Source organism: Rhinoderma darwinii, chromosome 2 (assembly GCF_050947455.1).
Source record: "Rhinoderma darwinii isolate aRhiDar2 chromosome 2, aRhiDar2.hap1, whole genome shotgun sequence".
In the NCBI taxonomy this organism is placed as follows: domain Eukaryota; kingdom Metazoa; phylum Chordata; class Amphibia; order Anura; family Rhinodermatidae; genus Rhinoderma; species Rhinoderma darwinii.
The window spans coordinates 222,130,309-222,151,088 of record NC_134688.1 but is presented as its reverse complement, the minus strand read 5'-3'; the positions used below and the strand labels follow the sequence as shown (position 1 = coordinate 222,151,088).

At 44.3% G+C, this 20,780-nt stretch overlaps 1 protein-coding gene across 1 annotated transcript in view; it reads right to left on the bottom strand.

Moving 5' to 3' along the window:
• The window catches only part of LOC142741794 (uncharacterized), a 659,023-nt gene that overhangs the window by 585,487 nt on the left and 52,756 nt on the right, over positions 1-20,780 (bottom strand). The window contains exons 9-11 of the mRNA XM_075851126.1: positions 11,441-11,565; positions 10,929-11,108; positions 3,130-3,361 (exon numbers count right to left, since the gene is read on the bottom strand). Coding sequence (XP_075707241.1) covers positions 3,130-3,361; positions 10,929-11,108; positions 11,441-11,565 — 537 coding nt within the window. The remainder of the gene's footprint in view (positions 1-3,129; positions 3,362-10,928; positions 11,109-11,440; positions 11,566-20,780) is intronic.

Sequence of the window (20,780 nt, the reverse complement as noted above, 5' to 3'; positions counted from 1 at the left end):
CAGACTGAGGAAGTCAATGGGGCTCCCGTAATGACGGGAGCGTTGCTAGGAGACGTCTGTAAATAGTCACTGTCCAGGGTGCTGAAAGAGTTAAGCGATCGGCAGTAACTGTTTCTGCACCCGGGACAGTGACTACCGATCCCAATATACAGCAACCTGTAAAAAAATATAAGTTCCTACTTACCGAGAACTCCCTGCTTCTGTCTCCAGTCCGGCCTCCCAGGATGACGTTTCAGTCTAAGTGACGGCTGCAGCCAATCACAGGCCAAGCACAGGCTGCAGCGGTCACATGGACTGCCGCGTCATCCAGGGAGGTCGGGCTGGATGCCGAAAGAGGGACGCGTCACCAAGACAACGGCCGGTAAGTATGAATTTCTTTGACTTTCACAAGGGAAAGTGCTGTCCCTTCTCTCTATCCTGCACTGATAGGGAGAAGGGAAGTACTTTTACCGCAGTCCGCAGCAGCTAGTCCGCATCAATTTACTGCACATTTTGTGCAGATCCGCAGCAGAATCTGCAACGCAGATTCTGTGCGGCATTGATGCGGACAGTTGCGGAGGAAATCCGCCACGTGTGGTCATGCCCTTAGGGTATGTTCACACGCACTAATTACTGACGTAATTCGGGCGTTTTTGCCCCGAATTACGTCCGAAAAAAGCGCCTCGATAGCGTTGAAAGCAATGGGCTGACGTTTGTCTGTTCACACGAGGCGTATATTTACGCACCGCTGTCAAATGACGGCACGTAAATAGACGCCCGCGTCAAAGAAGTGACCTGTCACTTCTTTGGGCGTAATTGGAGCCGTTATTCATTGACTCCAATGATTAGCAGCGCCAATTACGTCCGTAATGGACGCGGCGTTCAAGCGCCTGCACATGCCGTTACGGCTGAAATTACGGGGATGTTTTCAGGCGGAAACATCCCCGTAATTTCAGCCGTTACGGACGCTGTCGTGTGAACATACCCTCATTTTAATTTATAATGTTGGTGCATATGTAAGCTGAGCGGAGTACATCATGGCATAATAAGGTGGTGTAATAATGGGGTAAATAAATAAAAAAAATAATAATCAAAACATATGTGGATTGCTTTGAAGAAATTCTTTATGCATTCCGCACAGTTACAGCAAATTGCGGGAACCCAGTGGCGTAACTACCGCCGTAGCAGCAGTAGCGGCTGCTACGGGGCCCGCGGCATGAGGGGGCCCGTGTCGCCCGCCGGCACGGGCCCCCACCATGGCCGGAGGCTCCGCTAGCAGCCGCTATGGCTGCTACAGCGGGACGCCACTGAACACTACGGCAGAGCAGGGAGGTATCTCCCCGCTCTGCCATTAACTGGTTCCCGACCGCTGGCTGTATTTTTACGGCCAGCGGTCAGGGTCCTTAAAACCCGAGCCATAGACTTTCTACGGCTCGGGTTTTAACTTGCTGCCCGCGCGATCGGGCAGCTGAATGTCGGGTCTCCGGCTGTCAGTGACTGCCGGGGACCCTGAGGAGAGGATAGAAGCAGCTTTCGCTGCTTCTGTCTTCTCTGATCACTTGTACACAGCGCTGAATGCGCGCTGTGTACAGGAATAGAGACAGCAGCAGCGGCGCTGTCTCTATTCCTCCCGGTGATCATGTGTCTGGTCACATGATCGCCGGGTGCCGTTAGTGACAGACTGTTGCTGGGTCTTACTAGACCCAGCACAGCCCTATTAGTGACAATCGTCACTATGAGAGGGCTGATTTCCCCTGTAACTGGGGCTGCTGTGCAGCCCCAGTTACAGGGGAAAAGCCTGGTGTAAAATAAAGAAAAAATATATATAAAGTTCCCCAAAGGTCTTCTTTGACCTTTGGGGGACAGACCATAGTAATAAAAAAAGAATAAAGTAAAGTGCAAAAAAAATGTAAATAATAAATACACATAAAATACCCACGCCAAAAAAAAACGTTCCCCCCCCCCGCCAATCATTGTTGTAACGCTAGCGCTGACCCAATTACCCTAATATAGACATGTAATATATACAAATTTACGGTAGACAATGACGATCACAAATAAAAGGTCTATTTTAGGGTAAAACTATGTTATTACCCAAAAAAAAATTGCTGAAATGTAAAAAAGCTTACTTTTTTACTATTATTTTCAAACTTTATGAATAAAAATTCTAAAATAGCAAAAAAGGTGTGTATAAAAACGATAAAAAATTAAACCTGCATTATCTACGGAAAAAACATCGCAAAAATCACGTTGTTAGCCCAACAAATAAAAAAGTTATAGCCATTTAACTAACACGTGCTAAAAATGGCTAAACGGTGTCTGGTCCTGAAGGCGCAAAATAGAGCAAAAGACATGTATAGGGGATAGTCAGAGGTTTGCCAGAAGTCAGAGGTTTGTCATGGAGAAGTTCAGGGGACTTTCAGTCCCCCGTTCTCCCTATCGCTGCCAGCGATCACTCATGTATCCCCTATCCTGTGGAGATCCTGTGGAGAGGGGATACATGTATTTTGTAGGACACACTGTAGGTCGCATTTTTTTGGGAGGGGGGACGCTGTATGGCGTTCCCTACAGGGGGGGGAACGCTGTATGGCGTTCCCTACAGGGGGGGTGGCTGTTTGGCGTTCCCTACAGGGGGGGAGCTGTATGGCGTTCCCTACAGGGGGGGGGCTGTATGGCGTTCTCTACAGGGGGGGCTGTATGGCGTTCCCTACAAGGGGGGCTGTATGGCGTTCTCTACTGGGGGGGGCTGTATGGCGTTCTCTACAGGGGGGGCTGTATGGCGTTCTCTACAGGGGGATGTATGGCGCTATCTACAGAGGGGGGGCTGTATGGCGATATCTACAGGGGGGGCTGTAAAAAAGGCACTATCTACAAGGGGGGGGGGGTTGTGTGACACCCAGTGGAGGGGGGGCCCCAGTCAAAAGTTTGCTATGGGGCCCAGTCTTTCCTAGTTACGCCCCTGCAAACCCCTTGCTGACCAAGACGAACAGTTACGTCAAATGTCAGAAAGGGGTTAAAACCGTCATTATTATGAGCTCTTACCTATCTAAGAAGTATTCTTCGTAGATAGGTAAGCTCTCATAATACTGGTTGATTTAACAATAAGCTTACATTAGTAAAAATAAAATGCTACTGATTTTTAAAACGTACCTTTATTGTAATTCTTAAGTCAAAAAATGCTTTCTGAAAAGCACTGTTTTTACCAGCAGTCAAAACATCTGTGACTTGATTCATAAAAGATTCTTTGGCTTGGCAATATGAGCTCCAGATTTCTTGCACCATGGCATCATACCTTGGGGTTCCTGCACCTCCTAATACAGCCACGTCATTTAAAGCCTCAAAATGTTTCATTGTCTTCACCACATCAAGAACATCATTGCAACTAATAAGAAATACACATAAATAACAATACTACGTTAAATGCTGTATCTTTTTAGGCAACATTCACACGACAGTGAAAAAAATATGGCCATTAAAAATGGATCAACTGTCAGATTTTCATGGCCGTTTTACATCAGTGTGTCTCCAAATTTTCATCTTTTTCCAGTCTGTCTGGTCTTTTTAGTTTGTAATCCATTTTTCATGGTAGTTAAAAAAAATGGATGGATTTAATTTGTCAGGTTTTTTTTGTCCCAATCCCATGAAAACACCACAGTGGCCATGTAGATAGTGCCGCAAGTCCCCTGTAGATAGTGCCCACATAGATAATGCTAGTGCCCACATAGTGCCACAGTGCCCACATAGTGCTACAGTGCCCACATATAAAGTGACATAGTGCCCACACATAATGTGCCAGAGCTCACATAGATTATGCCACAGTGCCCATGTAGAAAGTGCTAAAGTGCCCATGTAGATAGTGCCACAGTGTTCCCTGTAGATAATGCCACACCCATCCATATAGTGCAACACATCCCCATGTAGATAGTGCCACAACCCCTTATATAGTGCTACAAACCCCTAGATAGTGCCACCCACCCCCTGTAGATAGCAGCAACCCCCCCCCCCCCCCTGTGTATAGCGCCACTGTAGCTCCCTCTAGGAGCGGAATGCTAGGTTCTGGCCAGGGATTCCGCTCCTAGAGGGAGCCCCTGACGTCTCTGTCCATATATGGATAGTGACGCCAGGGGCTTCTCCAGGAGCAGAATTCCCGGCCAGGGGATTCGGCTACAGGTAGAGCCCCTGTAGTCAATGTCCATATATGGACAGTGGAAGGTATGAGCAGCACAGCAGAACAAGATAAGCCTCCAGGGCCCAAATGGTTGCCAGCCTCGAGGGAACTGATTAGTAGATCCCACAATGCCCAAACGAAAAGTAAAAGAGAGGCGGCACTCAAGTGGATTTTGTCAGAAAAAGATAGATTTATGCTCTCATAAGTGCAAATGACAGTGCAACGTTTCAGCTGCTCAATGCTTGACAAAGGTTGTATTGAGCAGCTGAAATATTGCACTGTCTTTTGCACTTATGGGAGAATAAAGCTACCTTTTTTCTGAAATAATCTACTTGGGGAGCTGCCTCTCTCTCTTACTTTTCATATATGGACAGTGACGCCAAGGGCTTTCACAACACAGGAAGAGATCTTGCAATGCTCTGGCCGGGGATTCCGCTTATAGAGGGAGCCCATGAAGTCACTATCCATATATGGACAGTGACGACAGGTGCTCATCCTGGAGCGGAATACCCGGCCAGAGGTTGCCAATGCTCTGGCTGGGGATTTCTCTCCAGGAGGAGCCCCTGTCGTCACTGTCTATACATGGTGTCAAGGGCTTTCCCAAGACAGGAGTCGCTGGCCAGAGATCTTGCGATGCTCTTTTGCCGGGGACATCATAGCTGAGCCCTGACATCACTGTCTATATATGGACAATGATGTCAAGGGCTTCCCCGGGCTCAGTGATTAAAGTAGCGCTGTGCTCGGGGAGTTCTCGGCACGGAACAATTTTTACCGGCCGTCACAAGGATTGATTCCAGAGAACCGGCCGTTAAAAACTGGTCCCTGATACTGATGGCCAAAAATAGGAAGTGTTTTTTTTTACAACCAGTATTCATGGGCCGTTATAAAAACTGCTATGTGTGAATACACCCATTGTTCTGAAAATGGACGTGTGACTGCCATTAAAAAAAATGGCCAACACACGGACGTTTTTCACTGTCGTGTGAATGTAGCCTGAGGGTATGTTCACATGTAGAAAAAGGAGTGGCTGAAAATTACAGAGCTGTTTTCAAGGGAAAACAGCATCTGATTTCAATGCGTTTTTTGAAGCTGAAAATGAAGCTTTTTTTCATTTGAAGCTATTTTTGAGCTCTCGTAAAAAGAATTAGCATGTCACTCCTTGAGGCGTTTTTGGGGCCGATTTTCCATTGACACTATGAAAAACGCCTTAATATTAGCTTCAAATTAAAAGAACTTAATTTTCAGCTTAAAAAAATTAAGCTCCGTAATTTTCAGCCACTTCTTTTATTAAGTGTGAACATACCCTTAAGTATCAGTACACCACAAAGAAAACAACAGTACAAAACATATTCTTTCATACATCAGTTTCAAGCATCTAAAGAATAATATTATTAAGTTATTTTATATCTTTAAAGTATATCTGTGAAAAAGGAATATAAAAAGTTAATTCATTGAATGATAAAAAGTTCTGCAACTTTCTAATATGTTTTGTTTTTAAATTTCTTAAAATTTTTAAGATCCCTACTTGCTGAGTACATTCTTGTTTACATCCAGAGAACCATGCAATGCTAGTCTTGCTTACAGCTGAGAGTTTGCTAAAGTGTAGGCAATTCTCTGTGAAATAAGTACATCAGCAGAACAAATCTCTATCCGGTCCTGACAGGTGGCTAAAATATATCAATGTAGATAAAAATTTATCAGAAATGTATGTATTGTAGTGTGTAATGTATGTACTGTATGTCTAGTGTGTAATGTATTTATTGTAGTGTATAGTGCATGTGTAGTGTGTAATGTATGTATTGTAGTGTATAGTGCATGTGTAATGTGTGTAGCGTATAGTGCATTTGTAGTGTGTAATGTATGTACTGTATGTCTAGTGTGTAATGTATGTATTGTAGTATATAGTGCATGTGTAGTGTGTAATGTATGTATTGTAGTGTATAGTGCATGTGTAGTGTACAGTGAATGTGTAGTGTGTAATGTGTATATTGTAGTGTGTAATGTATATATTGTAGTGTATAGTGCATGTGTAATGTATGTATTGTAGTGTATAGTGCATGTGTAATGTGTATATTGTAGAGTGTAAAGTATGTAGTGTAGTGAGTAATGTATGTAGTGTAGTGTATAGTGCATGTGTGTAATGTATGTATTGTAGTGTATAGTGTATGTGTAGCGTGTAATGTATGTACTGTACATTTGTTTCTTGCCCTGCCATTCTGCTCTTTTCAATAACGCAGGCGTCGTGGTGATGTAATCATGCTGCTTGCATCATTCAGCTCCAGCAGACCTGCTCAATAGAGAGCAGGCCTGCATTGCTAGAGGACGGTGCAGGAACAGGATCAGGTGACCATGTAACGTTTGTTTGTTTTTTAAGTTAAAGGGGTTGTCCACTACCGGACAACCCAGTGGCGTAATCCACAGGATAGGGGATACATGTGTGATCGCTGGCATTGATAGGGAGAACGGGGGACCGAAAGTCCCCTGAAGTTCTCCATCACAAACCTCGGACTTCCGGGGTCTGTGTCGGCAGCTCCGTAGAAATGAATGGAGCACCGCTCGTTCTTGTGCGCATGCGTGACCAGCGCTCCTTTCATTTTTATTGAGCTGCGCAGACGCCGGAAGTCAGAGGTTAGTCATGGAGAACTTGGGGGGACTTTCGGTCCCCCGTTCTCCCTATCGCTGCCAGCGATCACACATGTATCCCCTATCCTGTGGATAGGGGATACATGTCTTTTGTAGGACACACTGTAGGTCGGATTTTTTTGGGAGGGGGGACGCTGTATGGCGTTCCCTACAAGGGGGGGCTGTATGGCGTTCCCTACAGGGGGGGGCTGTATGGCGTTCCCTACAGGGGGGGCTGTATGGCGTTCCCTACAGGGGGGGCTGTATGGCGTTCCCTACAGGGGGGGCTGTATGGTGTTCCCTACAGGGGGGGCTGTATGGCGTTCCCTACAGGGGGGGCTGTATGGCATTCCCTACAGGGGGGGCTGTATGGCGTTCTCCACAGGGAGGGGCTGTATGGTGTTCTCTACAGTGGGGGCTGTATGGCGTTCTCTACAGGGGGGCTGTATGGCGTTCTCTACAGGGGGCTGTATGGCGTTCTCTACAGGGGGGCTGTATGGCGTTCTCTACAGGGGGGGCTGTATGGCGTTCTCTACAGGGGGGCTGTATGGCGTTAGCGCCATACAGCCCCCTCTGTAGTTAACACCATACAGCTCCCCCTGTAGAGAACGACATACAGCCCCCTGTAGATAACGCCATACAGCCCCCTCTGTAGATAATGCCAAACAGCCCCCTCTGTAGATAACACCATACAGCCCCCCCCCCTGTAGAGAACGCCATACAGCCCCCTCTGTAGATAACGCCATACAGCCCCCACTGTAGAGAACGCCATACAGCCCCTCCTGTAGATAACGGCATACAGCCCCCCTGTAGGGAACGCTGTCAGGTCCGTATTTCACACCGAATAACCACCTCTGTAAATTGAAAGCTGAAGGCATGCCTGGAGAGAAGTACACCACACAAATGTCTGAGGTACAGCTTCAATGTCAGCCAGGAGGAACTGAACTTTATTCAGAACAAAGAAACACACACAGAGAAGACACATGCCCCTCCCTATAGATGTGGGACTTGCTTAAATTCTATTCGCTCCTCAGCTATAAGTTTTCGTGTACATTCTTCTGCACACTCCTCTTTGCATTCCAGGGGGCGGTGTCTTCCATAGGTGTGTCCGACATGAACAAAGAACTTGTTATATATATCAGTATATTACACAAAGAACTGAAATGTATATACATATGTGTGAGGATAATATTTTTCAGACAATATACATAGTAATGATCCCTGACAACGCCATACAGCCCCCCTGTAGATAACGCTATACAGCCCCCTCTGTAGATAACGCCATATAGCCCCCCTGTAGATAACGCCATACAGCTCCCTCTGTAGATAACGCCATACAGCCCCCTCTGTAGATAACGCCATACAGCCCCCTCTGTAGATAACGCCATACACCCCCTCTGTAGATAACGCCATACACCCCCTGTAGAGAACGCCATACAGCCCCCACTGTAGAGAACGCCATACAGCCCCCCCCCCCTGTAGATAACGCCATACAGCCCCGCCTGTAGGGAAAGCCATACAGCCCCCCTGTAGATAACGCTATACAGCCCCCTTTGTAGATAACGCCATACAGCCCCCTCTGTAGATAACGCCATACAGCCCCCCCCCCCCTGTAGGGAACGCCATACAGCCCCCTCTGTAGATAACGCCATACAGCCCCCTCTGTAGATAACACCATACAGCCCCCTCTGTAGATAACGCCATACAGCCCCCTCTGTAGATAACGCCATACGGACCCCCCTGTAGGTAACGCGATGTATGGCGTTATCTACAGGGGGATGTATGGCGTTATCTACAGGGGGGGCTGTATGGCGTTATCTACAGGGGGCTGTATGGCGTTATCTACAGGGGGGCTGTGAAAAAGGCACTATTTATAGGGGGGTTGTGTGACACCCAGGGGAGGGGGAGCCCCAGTCAAAAGTTTTCTATGGGGCCCAGTCTTTCCTAGTTACGCCCCTGGGACAACCGATTACCTATCCACCGGATAGGTCATCAGTGTATCATCAGTGCGGGTCCGACATCCGAACCCTGCACCGATCAGTGCCTGCGAGCACCGGATGTTATTGCCCATTATGCGATGTACGGAGCCGGAAGCAGTTGGCTCCGTACATATCATAGTGGCCGTGCTGCAGAACTGCAGCTCTGCTCCTATTCACTTGAATTTTACTGCAGCTCGGCTGCTATTCCGTGGCCGGATCCAACTGCTTCTGCCATGTACGGCCGATGCATGGAGGCAGCCAGAGTGGCTTAATGGTGCGGGGTCCAGATGTCGGACCCCCACAAATCATGTACTGATGACCTATCCGGTGGATAGGCCATCAGTTGTACGGTAGTGGACAATCCCTGTAACAGTGTGAGTGGCATTATCTACAGGGGCTTTATCTACAGGGGACTCTATTGGGCAATATCTACATTGTACAACAAATCTCTATAACTATAGTTCCAAATATCAAATGATAACAAAATGAGAAGTTCAATATCTTTATTAATAATCCATTAAAAACAAGAACAGCTGTAAACAGACAATTAAAATCAACAGAGTATTAGGACAATGGGGGACACAGCAGGTTTGATATGTATGAATAGAATGCCAGGGAGAAGTATATACTGATACAAATACAAAAATATATATATACCCCAAATATTATAGTACAAAACAGACGAGTCGGATTTAGGCTATACACGTGTATATAATAATACTCCAAAATTAATCATCACTCACAAATGTGTGCGTTTTTAGGTAGGTCACTAACTTTATTTTTTCCTGGAAACAAAAGTTCTGCAGATGGCTGACTCCAAACCCACCTTTCCATGCTTGATTGACACCCCCCTGGCTGGTCTACATCACTACCAGTCTCCTCCAACTTTCCCGGATGTGCCATTGCATGGGCACGCACTTTGCAGCGAGGCGTTTTTTTCCCGACTTCATTGCTGCCAGGGAAGTATAAGTCAATGGCGCATCCGAATGAGTTTGAGGTGGATGCTAGTGATGTAGAACATCCTAGGGGGGGGGGGGGCGCCATTTCAATTTTCACCTCAGAAAAGCTAGAATTGGCCCTGCTCAGAGGATTTCCTAAACTGAATACAATTGAAGCAAACTCTCAGCTGGGAGAAGAATTATGTCTGTAGAGGTATCCTCCCATTATATGTAAACAAGAATGTGCTAATTCAGTGACAGTAAACAGAGTTCTTGACAGCAACAAATATCTTGAAAATGGAGAGGCATTAAAATACAAAGTATATTAGAAAATTGCAGAAGTTTTCATGTATACAGTGATTAAAGAGCATCCGCACTATTAGCAAACTTTTGATATGACGTAGAGACATATAAAAAGTTTGGATCGGTGGGGGTTCGGGTGCTGAGACCCCCAACGTCGCTGAAACGAAGGTGCAGAAGTGCTCAGCAGAGCATCATGCAGCTTTAGCTGTGATCGGCGCTCCTTGTTAGGCTGAAAACGGCTCACATAGAAGGTCTATGAGAGCTGTCTTCAGCCTGACAGGGAGCACCCATCACAGCCGAAGATGCAGGGTGCAAGGCTGAGCGCTTCTATACCTTCGTTTCAGCGATGTTGGGGGTCTCAGCACCCGGACCCCCACCGATCCAAACTTTTGATATGTCCCTATGACGCATCAAAAGTTTACTGAAAGTGCAGATACTCTTTAAGCTTCTACATGAAACCAAAAATCCTCTTTAATGCTTATGTTCTGGAAAAGATTATAGCTTTGTCTCTTCCAACATTCAATATTAGTATTCTATAAATTCATAACAGGTCACATGACTGGTAATAAAACAAATTATCATGAGTGTCATCTGCAAAATCCATAAAGAAAGAAAGAAGTATAATAGAATTAAGTAAGCACATATTATCAACAGCTCTAGAAAAGTACTGGTTCTCCTTATGGAGATCTATCTGGTGTAGGGAGACTTATAGGCAATGCTGCCAGGGAAAAGAATGCAAATAAGCTTCCTGAAGGAGAGCTAAATTGTATATCTTATGAACAGTCATTCCTTAAAAGATTACCATTAAAAACTTTATATATATATATATATATATATATATATATATATATATAGACATACTATGCTATAGACCAAATATATGAACAAAACATTTACAATAAAAAATGTTTATCATTATAAATATGATCATCATCTCACCGTTCCATAAACATGTTCATATTCTGAAAACAGGGAGCATTATGCAGAGGCCAGGGAAAATCTACCCAAATTGTGTCCTTATTTTCCAGCTTCTTATCATCAACGAATTGGTCACCTCCGTACACCCATGGAGTTGGTACTTCATACATGGTAATGCTCCAAACAGTTTCCATTTTGTTTCTATGGCAGACAATTATTCAGGTATAGAAACATAAAGTGGTTACATGATATATTGTCTTATAGACCTGTCTAAGTCAAGGAATGCAATTACCAATAGTTTTTTACTTCTCTTATAATCAACAATACACCAAAAGAAGCTTTCATATTTTATGCATCCAGGTGAAAATGTAACCACTTGGACAAAATTAAACTGGTTTACAATGCTGCCCGAGATAAGCTTGGAAAAAACTGTTGTAGAATTTCCATTTTGCCCAAGCTCACTTTGGGCAAAACCATTAAGTGGCTAAAATGCTATGATTAGATATAGAAGGTATACAAATCTATTACTATACTTGTTTAGAGAAGCAATTTCCTCCATCTTCTTCGCATTGAATTCGTCAGCCTTAATTTTTACATCAAGATAATTTCCACGGAAAGTTGCACATATTTTTAAAGCTTCCTTAAGCAAACTGTAAGCCTGTAAAATAATAAAACATCTTAAATGGCTTCTCAGCAAAACATAATACTTGTCTTGTGTTATCATTTAAAGGGGATATGTGGGGACCGAAAGGTATTAGCAGTGTACTCACTGCAGTATGTGTGTACACTTGCTATTATACATTCCGCTCCCCTGTCACGCTGATTATGAGATTTTAATAGATTTTTATAGCGCTGGTGGGGGACCGGAAGTCTAGTGGCACATCCTTTCTTCATGACGATACGATTCTTCATCATGTAACTGGCCCCGCTGTACTCTATGTAATCGATGTAGCAGTAGTACAGCGATTACATAGAGTACAGCGGGGCCGGTCACATAACGAAGAGTCGTGTCATCATGAAGGAGGAATGTGCCACTAGACTTCCGCTCCCTTGCCAGTGCTATACAAATGTGTACTCACATACTAAAGTGAGTAAACTGCTAATACTTTTCGGTCCCCACATAATCCCTTTAAATCAAAGTAAATAAAATTTAATAGGCTGCAGTGATGAAGATGAAAAAAAAATTCCTACTGTAGATTGAGTTTAGAATCTCTCATTACATATTACCTTTATTTACCTTATTATAATTTACAACGCAAGTATATTCATGTTACAAAATATCTGTAAAGTCACCAAAAGTAATGACAAATTCCCAAGGCTATCCAATATGACAAGGCAGAATACATTTTAGTGTTTAGTATAAAAACAGTGATGTAATGCTAGATTCACTGTGACAGCTTTTATAAGGGTATGTTCACACGCAGAGTCAAAAACGTCTCAAAATACGGAGCTGTTTTCAAAAGAAAACAGCTCCTAATTTTCAGACGTTTTTTGTGCCACTCGCGATATTTGCTGCGTTTTTCGCGACTTTTTTATGGCCGTTTTTGGAGCTTTTTTCAATAGAGTCTATGGAAATCGGCTCCAAAAACGTCCCAAGATGTGTCCTGCACTTCTTTTTCGCGGCCGTTTTTTTACGCGTAAAAAAACGCTGCGAAAAACGCTCCGTCGGAACAGAACGCCATTATCCCATTGAAATCAATGGGCAGATGTTTGGAGGCGTTCTGCTTCCAATTTTCCTGCCGTTTTTCGGGCATTTACGGCCCGAAAAACAGCCGAAAATAGGCCGTGTGAACATACCCTAATACATACATAGTGGCACCATCTTTACCACAGTGAGTACATATGCTGTCATCTAGTATTCGCAGTTAGAGACTGGGACCTTTCAGACCATTACTCCTCATTGCAATACCTCTGTCCGCCATTATACGAACGGCTGCAATCTTCATATAAAATAGTGTACTGCACTATACCATCGCTTTTGGAATTGTTTAGCTCATATTAACCCCTTTCTTTACAACAAATGGTGTAATACTATATACTTGTTTGGTTTTTCTGAGAGTGGCAATAACGTCTTAAATATGGGTGGTACAACTAAAAAAAAAATGCCAAATCCAAACCAACGAAACTCACTGAGTTTTTTCATACTTCATCTTCTCAATCCTCGGATGTTAATAAACATATATCGCTTCCTCCATCTTCTCCTACCCCCTCATCTATGGCAGAAACTCTAGATAGTGAGATACAAGATCCTCTGGCAGCTCACCCAGTGTCAAGCGGTAATTAAAAGGCTTTTAAATTTATTGAGAGATTCTCTTCAAACAGATATCCGGCAAGCCATGGGGGTGCTGAGGTCAGATATCCAATCAATTGCTACACGTACAGATCACATTGAAAGAAAGATGGCGGATCTTTTGCTTCTGAGGCCGGTGTTTCGGTCCATTAGGACATTAGGGCCACATGTGGGATATTTCTAAAAACTGCAGGACATGGGCAATAAATATTGAGTTGCGTTTCTCTGGTAAAACCTTCTGTGTCACAGAATTTTTTTTATTACAAATTAATTTCGCCAAAAAAAAAAAACAATTTCCCCTCTACTTTGCTTTATTTCCTGTGAAACGCCTAAAGGGTTAAGAAACTTTCTTAATGCTGTTTTGAATACTTTGAGGGGTGCAGTTTTTAAAATGGGGTGATTTATTGGGGGATTCTAATATATAAGGCCCTCAAAACCACTTCAGAACTAAACTGGTTCCTGTAAAAATAGCCTTTTGAAATTTTCTTGAAAATGTGAGAAATTGCTGCTAAAGTTCTAAGCCTTGTAAAGTCCTAGAAAAATAAACGGATGTTCAAATAACGAAGCACATATAAAGTAGACATATGGGAAATGGTAACTAGTGACTATTTTGTGTGATATTACTATCTGTTTTACAAGCAGATACATTTAAATTAAAAAAAATGCAAATTTTTGCTAATTTTCTCTAAATCTTGGTGTTTTTCACTAATAAATATTGAATTTATCGACCAAATTTTTACACTATCATAAAGTGCAATATGTCACGAGAAAACAATCTCAGAATCGCTTGGATAGGTAAAAGCATTCCGGAGTTATTACCGCATAAAGTGACACATGTCAAATCTGAAAAAATCGGCTGTGCCACAAGGCCAAAACAGGCTGTGTCCTAAAGGGGTTAAACACTCTAGATTTTCTCACATTTTTCAGCTTCTATAGCTAAAAAGAAGGTTGGGGTGACAATAGCAATTAAAAATTAAGTTGCGTTTAAACATGTTAAAGATATAATTGATCCAAAGAGTAGATACATGATTCTTGTTCGTGAACTTAATGCTATTACTTTTACAGTGGTTTCGGTATATGCCCCTAACTCTAGACAACATTCCTTTATAAAAAAAAAATATTGAAAAAGCTAGAGCTGTACAACAAGGAGGTTTGATCTTCTGTGGTGACTTTAATGTAGTTTCACATGCTCGGTTAGATAGATCAGTGACTAATAATAGATGGTCTCCTGACTTGGGTGACATATTACTGGAGGAAAACCTCCATGATGTCTGGAGATACCAACATGCCTCAGAGAGGGATTACTCCCTTTTTTTTAGCCCCACATCAAGTTTACTCTAGGATAGACAAGTTTTTGGTGGAAAGAGGTATACTTCTGAATTCGATATCATCAAATATAGGAACAATAACTTGGTCAGGCCATGCCCCTGTTGAGCTGCTTATATCTGATAAGTATGATTTACCTCCTAGATCCCCTTGGAGACTTAATACTCACCTTTTAAAATCCACCAAGGTCCAACCCTCCATTGAAAAGGAATTAACTAAAAAATTTTATATCAACCCTCCATCTGCTTCTTCCCCTGAATTATTAGGGTGTACCCATAAAGTGTATATTAGAGGTATATTTATACAATTAGCGGCTAGAGCCAAAAAGGACAGAACTTTAGAAATCGACACTCTTTTAAAAAAAATCCAAATGTATGAGGGTATGATGAAACAAAGTCCTTCGATAGCTCATAATGATATGCTGAAAGACTTAAGGAACAAATTGAAATCCTTGAACTTGTGTTATTATGAAACTAATTTGAAACGTATGAAATTGAATTTTTATACAAAGGAGATAGGCCTAGTAGACAATTGGCGAATATAGTTAAAAAACAAATAGCTAAATCAAAAATATCATACCTTAAAACGGTAGATGGTTCAGACACTTAGGATTCACAAAAAAAAGCAGATGCTTTCGCTGATTATTATAGTGAACTATATAATCTCAAAGATGCTCCTACACTTCCAAAAGTAACTTTAGAATCAGCCCAGATATTTTTGTCATCCCTGAACTTACCAAAATTGTCTGATCAACAATTGGACAGGTTAAACGACCCTATCTCGGATCAGGAAATCCGAAAGCTTATTGGATCCTCTAAACAAAATAAAACCCCAGGCACTGATGGACTACCCAGTGAATATTATAAAACTTTTCTTAATGTCTTGTCCCTTTATTTACATGACATGTTTAGAAATATAGCACTTACTGGATCACCTCCCTCGGAAATGTTAAAAGCCATAATTGTTACTATCCCTAAACCTGGATAAAACCCTGATTCTCCGGCAAATTTTAGGCCGATTTCACTGTTAAACAGTGATATAAAACTCTTCTCCAAATTATTAGCTTCTAGATTAAACTAATGCCTGTCTTCTTTGATAGCACCAGATAAAGTTGGTTTTGTTAAGGGAAGACAGGCCAGAGATGGGACTAGGAGATGTCTAGATTTAATTCAAATTGCGCAAAATTCAGAGGCTCCCGCAGTGCTGATTTCATTAGACGCAGAGAAATCCTTTGATAGGGTTAACTGGCCATTCCTAGAAGCAGTTCTGGATAAATTTGGTTTCAAATCCCTTATCAAAGCGATTCTTTCTTTATATTCCTCCCCGTCGGAACAAGTATTTACGTCTGGTTTCTTCTCCAAACCGATACGAATTAGTAATGGCACTCGTCAGGGCTGTCCGTTATCCCCCTAATTTTCACCTTGTGTATGGTGCCATTTGCTGAATTAAAACGTAGTTCTCCTAATATACAGGGCCTACAGGTTGGATCCAAAGAGCACAAAATAGGGCTGTATGCCGACGACGTCTTATTAATCTGTAAATCTCCTCTAGCAACGATTCCTGAAATACTTAAAGTTATAAACTCTTATTCCGAAGTATCCTATTATAAATGAAACGTTTCAAAATCCTCAATGATGCCTATTCATATCTCCCCACAACTGAAATCTTCTCTAACTAGATTTAACTTTGCTTGGGCTGATTCAGGTCTGAATTACTCCCCAACCATCTCAGGTAGTTCCTGTTAATTACTGTAATCTATATGAGTCTCTTAAAGGGACAGTGTCATGATTTATTTTTTCATTAATTTGTGTTTTTATTTAATAAAATATTATATTGACTTTAATTTTTCACACACAAAGTTTTTTTTATTCATACTTTCTTACTGTACTGGGGGCTGCCATGTTTTATTTCATTTGTGTATGTGTCTGTTAACAACGTGAGCCGTCCATTGCCCCTGCTATCTGGCTCGGTACTGCGCAGACGCAGTCCAGAGCCACACAGCAGAGAAGCTGGTTTATAGGGAGATAGCAGGCACCATTATGAAGACCGGCTGCACTGCAGGTAAGGTGTGTGTGTCTCTGTCTGTCCCTCTCTCTCTCCCACAGATCCCCGCTCTCGTGACCCTCCGCTGACCCCCCCCCCCCCCCCCCCCCCGTCGCTAGATGTATTGTCAGTGTGGACGGTGTGCGGACTGTGATCAGGTGAGGAGGTGAGGTATTCATCAGCAGGAGGTCGGGGAGGAGACTGTCAGCAGCAGATGATTATTCCTATCACAGGGTGGTGTGACAGTCTCTTCTACTGCGGAGGAGACTGTCAGCATGATTGTATGGGGACGATGGAGGAGACTGTCAGCAGGATTGTATGTTGATGCTGGAGGAGACTGTCAGCAGGATTGTATGGTTATGCTGGAGGAGGGTGTCAGCAAGATTGTATGGGGATGCTGGAGGAGACTGTCAGCAGTATTGGGTGGTGATGCTGGAGGAGACTGTCAGCAAGATTGTATGGTGATGCATCCCCACCCAATCTTGCTGATAGTCTCCTCCATCATCACCACCCAAACTTGCTGACAGTCTCCTCCAGCGTCACCATACAATCTTGCTAACAGTCTCCTCCATCATCACCACCCAATCTTGCTGACAGTCTCCTTCAGCGTCACCATACAATCCTGCTGACAGTCTCCTCCATCATCACTACCCAATCCTGCTGACAGTCTCCTCCAGCATCACCATACAATCTTGCTGACAGTCTCCTCCAGTGTCACCATACAATCTTGCTAACAGTCTCCTCCATCATCACCACCCAGTCTTGCTAACAGTCTCCTCCATCATCACCACCTAATCTTGCTGACAGTCTCCTCCAGCGTCACCATACAATCCTGCTGACAGTCTCCTCCAGCATCATCATACAATCCTACTGATAGTCTCCTCCAGCATCACAACCCAATACTGCTGACAGTCTCCTCCAGCGTCACCATACAATCCTACAGACTGTTTCCTCCAGCATCACGACCCAATACTGCTAAGGCTGAGTTCACACGACCTATTTTCAGACGTAAACGAGGCGTATTATGCCTCGTTTTACGTCTGAAAATAGGGCTACAATACGTCGGCAAACATCTGCCCATTCATTTGTGCAGACGACCTGTAATTTACGCGTCATCGTTTGACTGCCTCGGCAAAGAAGTGCAGGGCACTTCTTTGCAACGTAATTTGAACTCAATGAAGAGCAGCTCAAGATTTACGAGCGTCACAGACGCCTTGCATAATACGAGGAGGAGCATTTACGTGTGAAACGAGGCAGCTGTTTTCTCTTGAAAACAGTCTGTCTTTTCACACGTAAATGCCTGCTATCGTGTGCACATACCCTAACAGTCTCCTCCAGCGTCACCATACAATCTTGCTGACAGTGATGCTGGAGGTGACTTCACTTTCATCATTCTAAGGGTATGTTCACACGCAGTGTTTTCAGCCGTTTTTCGGGCCGTAAATGTCCCGAAAAATGGCTGAAAAATCTGAAGCAGAACGCCTCCAAACATCTGCCCATTGGTTTCAATGGGAAATACGGCGTTCTGTTCCGACGGGGCATTTTCTTCCAAAAACGGCATGTAAAAAGACGCCCGCCAAAAAGAAGTGCATATGACTGCTTGGGACGTTTTTGGAGCTGTTTTTCATTGACTCTATAGTAAAACAGCTCCAAGAACGGCCGTAAAAAACACAGCCAAAAACGCGAGTTTGATTAAAAAATGGCTGAAAATCAGGAGCTGTTTTCCCTTTGTTTAGTAAGCATGTGAACATACCCTTACCCTTTTGGTATGTCCTACAGCTTCTGCGAGCTGCATTTCAACAATCACACCCAAAATGGCAGCCGAACACTGCCTAGCAATTTGAAGACACCTTTTCATGGCTAGTAGGAGGTGGGGGTGAGATTCCCTCCCACATTTACAGCAGCTGTGAGTCAGGTTGCTTTGCCTTATTCACCTTGCTGTAATTCTGGGAAGTGCTCCCTCTGGTGGCCAACATAGGAAAACATGTCAAATTATTTGTAAAGGATCTGCCAGGCACAAAGTTCTGTGTATACGCCCATAGGTAATCAGTCTGCACCTGAGTCTATGTCTCTGAGACTGACTCCAGCTTCCACCACTCAGGATGGCAGGCTTAGGAGTGGGAGAGCCTATCGCAGCCTGGCCAGACGGAGCTAGCTCCCACCCTCTGTCTATTTATACCTGCCTTTCCTGTTCCTCATTTGCTTGTGATTCCTCTTGTGTTTTTTTCCTGGCCGAGCTACAGCTTCTGACTATTTGATCCTGCTCCATACTGACCCTGGCTTTCTGACTACTCTCCTGCTCTGCGTTTGGTACCTCGTGCACTCCTGGTTTGACTCGGCTCGTTCACCACTCTTGTTGCTCACGGTGTTGCCGTGGGCAACTGCCCCATTTCCCTTTGCTTTGTGTTCCCTTGTCTGTTTGTCTCTTGCACTTACTGAGCGTAGGGACCGCCGCCCAGTTGTACCCCGTCGCCTAGGGCGGGTCGTTGCAAGTAGGCAGGGACAGAGTGGCGGGTAGATTAGGGCTCACTTGTCCGTTTCCCTACCCCCGTCATTACATAATCACAAGCCCATATACCTAGACTACCCTGGTCCCTGACACTACTATGGACCCCCTTGAGACCCTGGCCCAGCAAATGCAGGGTCTCTCCCTACAGGTCCAGGCCCTGGCTCAGAGGGTCAACCAGCCTGACGCTACCATGGTAGTGCCCCTCACCTCACCTCTTGAACCCCACCTCAAGTTGCCTGACCGGTTTTCAGGGGACCGGAGGACTTTCCTCTCCTTTCGGGAGAGTTGTAGGCTCTACTTTCGTTTAAAGCCTCACTCCTCAGGTTCTGAGAGCCAGCGGGTGGGTATTATTATGTCCCGGCTCCAGGAAGGGCCCCAAGAGTGGGCCTTCTCCTTGGCTCCTGACGCCCCTGAACTTTCCTCCGTTGATCGTTTCTTTTCTGCTCTCGGACTCATTTATGACGAGACTGACAGGACTGCCTTTGCTGAGAGTCAGCTGGTGACCTTACGTCAGGGTAAGAGACCTGTTGAGGAGTATTGTTCTGATTTTAGGAAGTCGTGCGTAGCTTCTCGGTGGAATGACCCTGCCTTAAGGTGCCAGTTTAGGTTGGGTCTGTCGAACGCCTTGAAAGACCTGCTAGTTAGCTATCCCTCTTCTGACTCCCTTGACCAGGTTATGGCTTTAGCGGTACGACTTGACCGACGTCTCAGGGAACGACAACTTGAACGTTTTTGTGTTTTCCCCTCTGACTCCCCCATGATGCCTCCCGAGGTCCCGTTGCTTCGCTCTTCCACGGAAGACTCGGAGGTACCTATGCAACTCGGGGCCTCCGTGTCCCCCCGACAACGTAGAGAGTTCCGCAGGAAGAATGGTCTCTGCTTCTATTGTGGGGATGACAAGCATCAAGTGAACACCTGCCCTAGGCGTAAGAATAAGCAGCCGGAAAACTTCCGCGCCTAAGTGATCATCGGGGAGGTCACTTGGGCGCACAGATATTTCCGGTAAATATGAAACGTAATAAAATCTTGCTTCCCTTTCAGGTCTCTTTTGGGGGTAGGTCTGCTACCGGCAGTGCCTTCGTGGATTCAGGGTCTTCTACTAATATCATGTATGTGGAATTTGCCATGTCTCTAGCTATGCCTTTAATTGATTTGCCTAAACCTGTCCCGGTAGTGGGTATCGACTCCACTCCTCTTGCTAATGGTTATTTTACACAGCATACCCCTGTTTTTAAACTCCTTGTTGGCTCCATGCATTTGGAGCAGTGCTCTGTACTGTTGATGCAGGGATTATCGTCCGATTTGGTTTTAGGCCTTCCCTGGTTGCAGTTGCATAATCCCACGCTTGACTGGAATACTGGGGAGCTTACCAAATGGGGTAATGAATGCTTGACGTCATGTTTTTCTGTTAATTCTATTTCTCCCCCTGAGGAGGTGAACACGCTACCTGAGTTTGTTCAGGACTTCGCTGATGTTTTCTCTAAGGAGGCCTCCGAAGTGTTACCTCCTCATAGAGAATACGATTGCGCTATCGAATTGGTACCAGGAGCTAAGCTCCCTAAGGGTAGGATATTTAATCTTTCTTGTCCCGAACGTGAAGCCATGAGAGAGTATATCCAGGGATGCCTGGCCAAGGGTTACATTCGCCCCTCTACTTCTGCGGTAGGTGCTGGCTTCTTCTTCGTAGGGAAGAAGGATGGTGGTC